Source organism: Panthera pardus, unplaced genomic scaffold, assembly GCF_024362965.1.
Source record: "Panthera pardus isolate Hobbes unplaced genomic scaffold, ASM2436296v1 HiC_scaffold_17, whole genome shotgun sequence".
Classification (NCBI taxonomy): Eukaryota; Metazoa; Chordata; class Mammalia; order Carnivora; family Felidae; genus Panthera; species Panthera pardus.
In genome coordinates this window covers 139,352,129-139,364,422 of record NW_026526732.1, presented here as the reverse complement: position 1 = coordinate 139,364,422, position 12,294 = coordinate 139,352,129, and the positions used below count along the sequence as shown (strand labels likewise).

Here is a 12,294-nt window from a genome sequence, read left to right as displayed (position 1 = left end):
TCAAACTGCAGCATTCTGTTCTTCTTGATAAAAGCTAGTTCAGTTAGAATTACATGTCTAATATATATCTTCCCCATCAGATGGTAATGTCATAGAGCATGGGGACCGCGGATGACTTTGCCATAGATATGTGCCCAGTACCTAGCACATTCCCTAGAGCAAAGTATGCTCTTACTAAATCAGCCTGGAGCTAGAGAATATGCAATTAGATAATATATAATTAATGTTTTATGTCACAGAGAGAAGAGTGATACCTACTATTGCATGCTGTTTAATGATGAGGTGCATACCTATGAACAAGTTATTTATACCCTTCAGAAAGCTGTTAACTGTACACAAAAAGAAGCCATTGGCTTTGCAACTACAGTAGATCGAGATGTAAGTAATTTCATTATATTGATGTCAGATAATAAATTGAACTTTCATTACAGATAAATTATTCTGGGAATATTGAGTTAGAGGTATATATGTCTAGTCTATTTTTTTAATTTCATTTTAATATTGGCCCAAATACATACTGGGTATTACTGTAATCTGTTATTCCATAGAAAGTTTAGGAGGAAATGTAGATACAGTTGTCCTCATTCTACCCAGTGATTAGAAATAGTCAGTTATGAAAATAGAAAGTATAGCAGCCTAGAAGAATAAATGTCGTATTGTTTAAGGAACTATACTTATTAATGGCTTGAAAATGTTAGGATGGTTTTGAAGGAAAATATTTTAATTTACTTTTCATCATTGAATAGAATGAATGTTATAAATATTAAAATTGGCCAGAACTGTTATATGCATAAATATGTTTATTTGTTTACTGGTTGAACAGTTTTACTCTGAATATAATATTTTTACATGTTAATTTAAAATTTTTTCATTTACCAGGGACGTAGGTCTGTTCGATATGGAGATTTCCAGCATTGTGAACAAGCAAAATCAGTAATTGTGGTAAGTAATTTAGAAACATGCCCACAGTATTATTTTTTTTATTTAAAACTAGTTCTGTATTTTGTCATTTACGAACGCATTTTTCTGCTTTCATGAAGGTAAAGCCAGCATCAACCAAAAGTCATATTTAATATTTTCTCGAACATTGTATTATTGCTTTATCTAGTTTTTTTAAGCTGTGTAAGATTAATATAGAAAATGAATGTTTACATGAGATATATTTTCTGCCTTCCTATTTCTCTATCAGAGACATCTTAGAAAGTGTTTCATTGTTGTTTTGTTTTTGATAGGGTGTCACGTTACTTTTTAGGACTTAAACTGGCCTTTAGCACCAAGATTAGAATTCAAGGGAAGTTGTTTCTTGGTAACTTATAGCAAGGTATGCTGCATATATAATAGCACTTAGTGTATTATTTCTCTAAAAGAAAACTATTTCCCATGTTTATATTTATTTTTAAAAAGTAAGAATTATTTTAAACTATTTCATGTAAATGCATTTTATGTAAATGTCCTTTTAAAAAATAATTTTGTGTATTGTGAAATATTTTAAATATACAGATAAAAACAGAAATGACACAGTAAACACCTGTATGCCCACATTATACAACATTTCCTCATACTTTATGTAAATAAAATAATACAGAGTACCCAGTATTATTCCTTTAATCTTGCTCCCTTTTCTCCTACCCTAGGGATAAGTACTTTCATTAATTCATTTGTTCATTCTTGTGTGTGCCTCTATACTTCCATTTATTAAATCTGTCAACATTATATGTATTGATTTGGAGGCCTTTAAACATTATATAACAAGCTTCATACTGGATGTATTATACTGCAACTTTTCATTTCAGTGTTGGTTCTACATTTATGTGTGTTGATGCATGTACCTGTGAAGTGTTCCATTGATAACTTTACCATACTTTTTCCGTTCTCCTGCTGATGGACAGTTAGGATAATTCCCCCCTGCCCCCATCATTAACAGTCCTTTTATGGACATTGTTTTGTCTCCTTCTTGCATAGATGCAAAGGTTTCTGTAGGGTATATACCAAGAAATGGAATTTCTGAGTTGTTAGGATATCAGCATTTTCATCTTTATTAGATTTTGCCAAGTTAGTCTCCAAAACAGTGGTACTAATATACATTCCCACCAACAGTGTATAGAGAGTTCCCATTTCTCCACAGCTTTGTCAAAACTGTATGTTGTCAGATTTTTTAACTTTTGCCAATTTAATGTGTATGAATGGCATCTCATCAATTAAGTTTGCATTGCCTTAATTATTGAGTACCTTACTTTATGTTTATTTATGTTTTCTTTGAATTTCCTATTCGTACCCTTTACCAATTTTTTTCATTTAATGTTTAGGATAAACAGAGCACTCATAGATTATCGAGTAGGAACAAAATAGAAAATTGGACATAGGATATGAAAAGGCAGTCACAGGAGAGAAAATCTAGGCGGTCAGTGTATATGAAGAGACTCATTTGTTAGTAATCAGTAAAATGACAAGGAGATTTCATACTCATCAGGATGGAGAAATTAGAGTTATAAAATATCTTACTGACAGATGCAGAGAATAGGAATACTTGTGTAAAACTAAATTGCTACAGCATTTTAAGAAAATAATCTAGTAGCATCTATGAAAGTTACCTTTCCTAGGAATTTATCCCATAGAAATGTAAGCACTAGAAGTGTGTGTACAAAGATGTTCAGTACTGCTTTTTTTGGAGTCAACAGAAGACTGAAACAAAGGGAATATGAATGCCCTTCTCTAGAGGATGTTTGAATAAATCCACACCACAGAATATCATGAGTCATTAACAAAAAAAAAAAAATCAGTTAATGCAAAGATGCACAAGAGTATATATAGTATCCCATTTTTATAAATCAAATAAAAATCTTTATAAATGTATACATACATAATATATAGAGATAGAGAAAATAGGCAAAGATGTACTGTCTTTTTTTTTAATATGAAATTTATTGTCAAATTGGTTTCCATACAATACCCAGTGCTTATCCCAACAGGTGCCCTCCTCAATACCCATCACCCACCCTCGCCTCCCTCCCACCCCCATTAACCCTCAGATTGTTCTCAGTTTTTAAGAGTCTCTTATGGTTTGACTCCCTCCCTCTCTAACTTTTTTTTTTTTTTTACTTCCCCTCCCCCATGGTCTTCTGTTAAGTTTCTCAGGATCCACATAAGAGTGAAAACATATGGTATCTGTCTTTCTCTGTATGACTTATTTCACTTAGCATAACACTCTCCAGTTCCATCCACGTTGCTACAAAAGGCCAGATTTCATTCTTTCTCATTGCCAAGTAGTATTCCATTGTGTATATAAACCACAATTTCTTTACCCATTCATCAGTTGATGGACATTTAGACACTTCCCATAATTTGGCTATTGTTGAGAGTGCTGCTATAAACATTGGGGTACAAGTGCCCCTATGCATCAGCACCCCTGTATCCGTTGGGTAAATTCCTAGCAGTGCTATTGTTGGGTCATAGGGTAGATCTATTTTTAATTTTTTAAGGAACCTCCACACTGTTTTCCAGAGTGGCTGCACCAGTTTGCATTCCCACCAACAGTGCAAGAGGGTTCCCGTTTCTCCAGATGTACTGTCTTAATGTGGGTTATGGGGATGGAATGAAGTTGGGGTAGAAGGATGCTCCAAACAAAAAAATGAGAAGGGGGAATAAAAATTAAAAATTGTTTTAGACTTAAATAGACATTTCTTCAAAGAAAGTATATAAATTACCCATAAACATACGGAAACATGCTCAACATTACTAATCGTTAGGGAAATGCAAATAAAAACCATGATGAGATACCACCTGAAACCCGTTAGGATTGCCGTTATAAACAAAAACAATAGCACAACATCGCAAGTGTTGGTAGGGATATGGACGAATTACAACCCTTGTGCACGCTGCCGGTGGGAATGTAAAATGGTACAGCCACTATGGAAAACTGTATGGTGGTTCCTTTAAAAAAAAATAGAATTACCATATGATCCAGCAGTTTTACTTCTGATATATACACAAAAGAATGGAAAGCAGAGCCTCAGAGACATTTGCACAGCTATGTTCATAACAGCATTATCATTCACAATAGACAAATGATAGAAGCAACGCAAGTGTCTATTGATGGGTGAATGGATAAAATAAAATCTATATACATACAATAGAATATCATTCAGCCTTAAAAAGGAAGAAGATTCTGACACATGCTACATACAACCTGGATGAACCTTGAGGACGTTATGCTTAGAGAAATAAGCCAGTCACAAAAAGATAAATATTGCATGATTCTGTTTATATGATACCTCTAGAGTTTGGTAGGTATAGAGTTTGGGTTTTGCAAGATGAAGAGAGTTCTGGGGATTGGTTACTCTACAGTGTGAATGTACTTAACACTTCTGAACTGTACACTGAGAAACAGTTACGTTGGAAATTGTAGTTTTTTTTTTTTTGAAGTATCAATAACATCACTTCTGTGCAGTAAAGCAAATTATTTAAATAAACGTGTAATTGCATTTAAGAAATTAAAGACCTAAAACAAATGTAAGCTTTTAAATAAATTCTAATGGTGGGGCAGATTTTCAAATATAGGACCAAAGATTCAGGTTACTCATAAGCTGTAACTTCTTACTTTGTTGTAAGAATCCTAAGATTCTTTCTAGAAAATTAGGATCTGAGTAAGGCAAGCCAAATGGTATTTTTCTTACACACATACATGAAAAATTCTCCTATAATGATGAGAGTGTAGTTACATTAAATAAAAATATTAGCTTTTTTCTATAAGATAGCCTTTTTAAGTTTGTTTTTTCATTCTACCATTTCTTTTTAAGAGAAATACCAGTAGACAGACAAAGCCACTCAAAGTTCAAGTTATGCATTCGTCTATTGTGGCACATCAGAATTTTGGTTTGAAACTTTTGTCTTGGCTGGGAAGTATTATTGGATATTCAGGTAGGTTCAAAAAAACTATTTTGGGAAAAAAAAATCAAGTGAAATAATTTCTTGCTTTAATTTCACATTTTAAAATACCATCTCAGAATATCTTTATGCACAGAAAAACCCACATTTCCCATATTTTGATCCACAGGATTTTTTATATGCATACAAAGGATTCTGTCCTCAAATAAATGCAGGAAATATTGGATTAAACAGTGGTAAATGACATTAGTCCGCTAATGAAATCTAAATCTCACAGACTTGATACAAGAACTTTTTTTTTTAAACAACATTCTGTGGAACTCTGTTCCACTGAGCAAGCTGGAGAATACAAGTGTAAATAAAACCTAAATGATTACCAGTTTAGAGGATACAACACTAATGTTGAAATTTTTGTTTTGACTCCTCCAGATTTTGGTTACTAATAATTTGCAGCTCTGAACACTTGCAAATTTGAAGTTACTGATTTGTATTTACTGTCTTTGTCTTTCCACAGTCCACAAATTAAATCATCTTTCTAACGTGGTGGTAACAGAACAAAGAACTCTCATGTCTAATGCCAAAAGTACAAGTTTGGCGTATAAAATATAACACAAAAGAGAAAAACAGGAATACATCTAAGCTGTTTGTCATACTGTTTTTCAGGCAAGAGAGGTGGTTTGGATAAATGACATTCTGAGGTTTATTATAAAGAGAATTTCTAAAATATTTATCTTAAAAGAACATTGCCACATTGTGAACTGACAGTTGAAAATATTGAGGTGTGGAAATTTAGGAGACCATGTTTGCTTGCCTTTTAAATAAATGTCTCTCCAGTTATTTTTGTTATCCTCGTATATTTGAGTTTTGGTGTTTCCTATTGGATACCTGTGTGCCAAATTCTGTGCTACAGTAGTAATGAATAGTAGTCTCATGGAAGCAATTTTCTGCCAAGAAATTTTTTGAGATATTTACTTGAAATAATTTAAAGACTTTATCTTTTATTTAATATTTATGTAAGTGTTTCTTTTTAGCCTTGTAACAAATTTCTATTCAGTGACTTTTGGAACTAAATTTTAAAATTACTCCATTTTTACCTGATTATTTTGCATGCTTCTAGAAGACTAAAAACAGTAATTTTAATTATAAAGTATGAAACAAAAAGGTTATTGAAGTTTTGGCTATATGTTAATGCTTATGTTCATATTTGAAAAACTTTTTTTTTTTTTTTTAAGTTCAGCATTTAGAAGATGTAGCAATTTGTCTTCCAGGACCTCTTCATAGTAGGTACACATAGGTACACAGGGAACATTTGTTTAATGAATGGAAGCATTTTGCAGAACACTAATAAATGGACTCAGATATAGTACAGAGGCTATACATTTTTTTTTTAATGGTAGCACAATTCTATATTACACCTACCTTCAGTTATCATGGGATGTAACAGTTTTGCTATAATCTGGTTTAATTAGCATAGGTCCTTAAAGAACAGTATTTAAATTGTTTACAACATAAGAGATCGTTGACTTTCTGATAGACTTATATTTTGGTATTCTCGAATAAGAATTGGTATATAATGCAGGATTTAGAATTTTCCTCCTTTTTGTGAAAATGTTAATAAAATAGTTAATATATTTACATTTTCTGAATAAATTTGACCTTTAGTAAACATGTAAAATTCTATAGATTCGTTAGAACATTTCTATTAAAATGTCATTTTATTTTAATACTTAAAGTTACTATTTCATGACTACTTTTCTTCCTGTTTTAGATGGGCTTCGCCGAATTTTATGTCAAGTCGGTTTACAAGAAGGGCCAGATGGTGAAAACTCTTCTCTGGTGGATAGATTGATGCTTAATGATTCCAAATTGTGGAAAGGTAGTCTTTTAACTACTTTCAAGGTATAGGGGAACCTTAAATAGGTAATTGGGAAACTTTTTTTTTTCATTTGGGAAGGTATTTAATAAATATACTTACGGTTTTTAGAATAAGTACATGTAGTCTTGTTCTCTGGAAGAAACAAAAACAGATTTTGGAGTCTAAGACCTAAATTAAATAACCTTTATATTTTGTTAGAAAACCATTTTTAGGGGTGCCTGGGTGGCGCAGTCGGTTAAGCGTCCGACTTCAGCCAGGTCACGATCTCACGGTCCGTGAGTTCGAGCCCCGCGTCAGGCTCTGGGCTGATGGCTCGGAGCCTGGAGCCTGTTTCCGATTCTGTGTCTCCCTCTCTCTCTGACCCTCCCCCGTTCATGCTCTGTCTCTCTCTGTCCCAAAAAAATAAATAAAAAACGTTGGAAAAAAAAAAATTAAAAAAAAAAAGAAAAAAGAAAACCATTTTCAGAAAAACCAATTTTTTGAGAAGCAGATTGCAGGGTGCCTGGGTGGCTCAGTCAGTTGAGCATCTAACTCTGGATTTCAGCTCAGGTCATGATCTCATGGTTCATGAGATAAAGCCCTGTGCCGGACGCTGTATTGATAGCACAGAGCCTGCTTGGGATTCTCTCTCTCTCTCTGTCTCTCTCTGCTCTGTCCCCCCCAATTAATAAATAAACATTAAAAAAAAAAGTAGATTGCAAATATTTTATACTGAATAACATGTACAGTTTTGCCCTTGAGACTTAAAAAACAATTGTTCACATAAATACTTTGGAAATGTAATTTTTGGTTTGTTTGATATATCCTTATTTTACATCTGCTCTTTTCATAAAAGGTGCTAGGAGTGTGTATCATCAGTTGTTCATGAGCAGTCTACTTATGGATTTGAAATATAAGAAACTGTTTGCTGTTCGATTTGCAAAGGTAAGTAGTTTCTCAGTTTTGAAATTTAACAAAATAGGTTATATATGGAATAAATATAACCTGTGATTATATCCAGGCTTTGTAATATTAGCAACTAATAATAATATGTTGCTTGTTGATTTTAAATCCTAAGAAACTTTGTAAGTGATCTTTTTATCTTTTATCAATAGAGTAAAATTCTAGCTGTAAGACTTTTCTTGTTCATCACCTGCCGCGATAATACAAATATCCAACTGTGAAATGTGTATGATCTAAAATGATAAATGAAGAATTTAAACTTATGCCGTGGCGAATTATGGTATTATTCTCATTGAGATTTGTATAAGGAAAAGATCATCTTAGCTGAAATGGCATGGATATATGGATGTGATTTTAAGAATCATGAATTCTTGGAGTTCCTGGCTGGCTCAATCAGAAGAGCATGTGACTATCTCAGGGTCATGTGCTGGAGCCCTATGTTGGGTGTGGAGATTACTTAAAATAAATAAAACTTAAAAAAAAAGAAGAAGAACCGTCAACTCTTGGTTGTTGATATTGTTGAAGTATGTTCTCCCTTTCCATAGTATGTGCTTGTTTTTTTGTTTTCACCTGAATTAGGAATTCTTAAGGAAGCATATGAGGATCATTTGGGGAGCTCTTTCAAAAAAAAAAAAAAAAAAAAAAAAAAAAAAAAAAATATATATATATATATATATATATATATATATATATATATATATATATATTTGTGTATCATTCTTAAACTTGCTGAAAAGCAGATTCACCAAGAATGGTGTCTAAGCATGTGTCCTTTGAAAGAGCCATCAGGTGATTCTGATATACATCCATAAGAAAGAAAAGTCTGGTTTCATGTAACGCTGCTGTAGTTTAGCCCTGCCAGTATGCAATAACATCCCAGCATTTTAGAAGCTATTGCTCCTATTTGAGCTCATAAATTTCCATTGTGTGTGAGAAGATTGTATAGTGAACCGGTATTTATACAAAATTTAATTGGTAGAAGTCATTTCAGTTATCATTCTCATAGCAGTGTTATCTTAATTGATTCCTCCAGCACTGACTTTTCATTATAATCCTTAAACATTTGGTCAATGTGGATTAGAGGTGAATCTCCCCCTTGTTGTTTAGAATTACCAGCAGTTGCAGAGAGATTTTATGGAGGATGATCACGAGCGAGCAGTGTCCGTGACTGCTCTGTCTGTCCAGTTCTTCACTGCACCTACTCTGGTGAGTAGTGCTTGCCTTTTCTTTGTAACTGATAGCTGGCACTCCTTGCCTTTTTTTGCCTTCTTAATAGAACTATGAGCGTTTGCAGAGTGATTATGTGACAGATGACCACGACAGAGAGTTTTCAATCGCAGACCTCTCGGTTCAGATATTCACGGTTCCTTCACTTGTAAGTACGAAAAGATTAAGAAGAACTTTCTTGTTTTCCATTGACAGAAGTAAAGCCTTAAAATAATAGAGAATGAAGATCTGTATATTCCTGAATAGAATAATATTTTATTAGTGGATGATAGGACGTTAGGCACCTTCACCCATTTTAGAACATATCCTTCAGTATGTAATCTAAAGAGAAGAAATCATTTAAGCTTAATCTCTCTACTTTCTCATACTACTTCCCTGAGGTTTTGAACGGATGAGTTAAAAATTAAACTGAGTGGTTTAACACATGCATCCATTAGAAACAGCATATTGTATACAAACTCACATTTTGAGAAGCTCCCTCCCCCATCCCCGTAAGGGAAAGGATAGCTAAGGCAACTGAATTACAATGACTGTGGGTGGTCTTGTACTAAGTTTCACTAGTTGCTCAGGAAGGCATCACTATGTTTTAGTGCTATACAGAAATTAAAATTCATATTTCATTTACTTAACAAAAGTGTATTGAGCATCCATGATTTATCAGGCACAGTTCTAGGCTTTGGGAACACCATAGTGAACAAAAACTGATGCTGTCCTTGGCCTCATGGAACTTAAAATAATGGGAAAGACTCACAGAATTCATTAATTAAAATTATAATGAAAACTCAAGAATTTGGTTGTTTTGGGGTGCCTGTGTGGCTCAGATCGTGAGCTCACAGTTCACGAGTTCAAGCCCTGTGTAGGCTCACTGCTGTCAGTGCAGAACCCGTTTTGGATCCTGTCCCCCTCTTTCCTTACCCCTCCCCCACTCGCTCTCTCTCAAAAAATAAAAATAAACATTAAAAAATAAATAAAATTTTAAAACATAATTTGGTTGTTTTGAGAGAGAATAATAGATCTGACCTTTTCCCAAAGTTCAGAGACAGATTCTATAGGTAAGGCACCTTTATGTGGAGTCATGAAGGAAAGTTCATTTAAAGGAACCAGCACTTGAGAAAGTCTGGTGAGGTAGGAAAGTTCCTATACAGGAAACAGAAGGAAAGCCAGCACAGTTGAAGATTCTTGAACATGGAAAAAAATGTGACCAGAAATGAAGGTGGTGGGTGCCAGATCGTATAGAATTAAGAGTACTGTGTGGTTCTAACCAGGTACCTTTTCCAGTTTTTTTTGTTTATTTGTCTTTAATGAGCATTTTTCCCCCCAAATTACCTTTATGTTCATTTAGTACAGTTGAAGCTATCTGAAGTCTGTTTATCCACTAATGAGATATTATAGGCCAAATTAAAGATTTTGGTTTTTATTTGAAGACTATGGGAAGGCAGTGAAGAGTTTTAAGTGGTAACATTTACATCATCACGTTTGTGATTTTTTAAAAGATCATGCTGTTTGTAATTTGGAGAACAGATTGACCGGCGGGTAAAAGCGAGTGTGGGGAACCTCATTAGAACCTGATGCAATGATCCAGACCAGAGTTGGTGGCAACTTGAGCTGGGATCGTGGCAGCAGATATGAGTGGTGAGAGAGATTTAGGTAGTAAAATCTATAGGACCGGCCAGACTTGGGTTTGAGGGGTCAGTTGGTGATTGGTTGTTAGATTCAAGGGAAAGTGTAAAGATGATTCCCAGGTTTGTAACTTGCAGCCCAATAAGTGTTGTGCCACTTGCACAGGGGGGGTTGGAGAATGAGTAGGATTTATGAAGAGAAAGAGTGATGCTTTCATTTTAGTCAGGGATGTTTGAGAAGCCCCTGAGATAATCCCATGTGTATCCAGATGTTTCCTCCGTTGATCTTTTTGTCTATTTCCATGTCAGAACCCAGTTTTAATAATTTTAGCTTAATATTCTATTTTGATATCTTCTAGAGCTAAATCCTTTAGTATTAAAGATGAACTAAAATCAGTTTGTCAATTCTTCCTTCCCCCACCGCCCCGAAAAAGAAAGACACATTAGGATTTTGATTGGAAAGGTATTGTATTTATAGATTCTTTGCGAAGAGCTGATATCTTTGCAATATTAAATATCTCCATCCAGGAACATAATTTGTCCTCATGTGTGAGGTTTTATTTTATGCTCTTAGTACAAACTTTATTGTTCTCTTGTTAGGTCATACACATTTTTAATTTGGCTATGGCTTGTATGTAGAAAAAGTACTGATATTTGTAGATTCATCTTGTATCTGGCCCTCTTATTAACATTTCTTCTAACATTTTGTGCTGATTCTTTGGGATTTCTAATAATCTACAAGTAATTTTTGTTCCTTCTAATATTTCAACTTTTAATTTTTACTTCTTGTGTGATTCCTTTACTTAGAAACACTAGAAAAAAATAGTGTATGTGTTCATTTACTCAGAGCTCATTTATTTAGCACCTTTATTGAGTAGGTACTGTTTTGGGCCCTGGAGGTAAGCATTGCAGTAAACAAAGCAGACAAAAGTCCCTGTTACCACGGAATTTATAGGCTGAGAAGGAACAGATACACAAACATTTGCATACTGTTTATAAATCAAGCGTTGGTAAGTGCTATGAAGTAGAAAAGCAGGTTAAGGGGATCGAGAGTGACAGTGCGGGGGCGGGGTGCTCATATTTTATACATATCAGAAGGCCGCTCAGAGAAGTGGTTTTTGAACAGGAAACTGAAGGAAGTGGGAGATGAGTCGTGTGGCTAACTGGTGGAAGATGAATTCATCTGAGATGAATGTGCACTTGGCATTTTGGAAGGAGGAACCCCAAACAGGCCAGAGTTGCTAGATAAATGAATGGTCAGTGACCTCACTGAGTTTAGGGATAGGGGTGAAGATGCAGTGGGTAAGACCATTGCAAGAGCTTAGGTCTTTTGCCTGAAGAAAGTAGAAGAAGGCAAATAATAAAGAGCAGAAATTAATAAAACAAAGCAAATATACATGAGAAAAATCAATACAACCAGAAAAGTTGGTTCTTTGAAAAGACCAAAGAAGGGCGCCTGAGTGGCTCAGTTGCTTGAGCGTCCGACTTCAGCTCAGGTCATGATCTCACGGTCCGTGAGTTCGAGCTCCACGTTGGGCTCTGTGCTGACAGCTCAGAGTCTGGAGCCTGCTTCGGATTCTGTGTCTCCCTCTCTCTAACCCTCCCCCGTTCATGCTCTCTCTCTGTCTCAAAAATAAACGTTAAAAAAAAAAAAAAGACCAAAGAAAAGGAATAGATTTCTAGAAAGTCTAATAGGAAAAGTAGAAGAATTTAATTTAATTTTTTTTTTTATTTTTTACGTTTATT

General features: G+C 34.4%; 1 protein-coding gene across 6 annotated transcripts in view; it reads left to right on the top strand.

Moving 5' to 3' along the window:
- UBR2 (ubiquitin protein ligase E3 component n-recognin 2) overlaps window positions 1-12,294 on the top strand; it is a 123,921-nt gene that overhangs the window by 50,409 nt on the left and 61,218 nt on the right. For 5 of the 6 annotated variants that reach the window (XM_053905002.1, XM_053905003.1, XM_053905000.1 and 2 more), the window contains exons 6-11: window positions 240-378; window positions 880-942; window positions 4,797-4,917; window positions 6,653-6,760; window positions 7,596-7,684; window positions 8,979-9,077. In XM_053905002.1, coding sequence (XP_053760977.1) covers window positions 240-378; window positions 880-942; window positions 4,797-4,917; window positions 6,653-6,760; window positions 7,596-7,684; window positions 8,979-9,077 — 619 coding nt within the window. Of the gene's footprint in view, window positions 1-239; window positions 379-879; window positions 943-4,796; window positions 4,918-6,652; window positions 6,761-7,595; window positions 7,685-8,809; window positions 8,909-8,978; window positions 9,078-12,294 lie in introns of all 6 variants that reach the window. The other variant, XM_053905001.1, reaches the window with a different exon arrangement.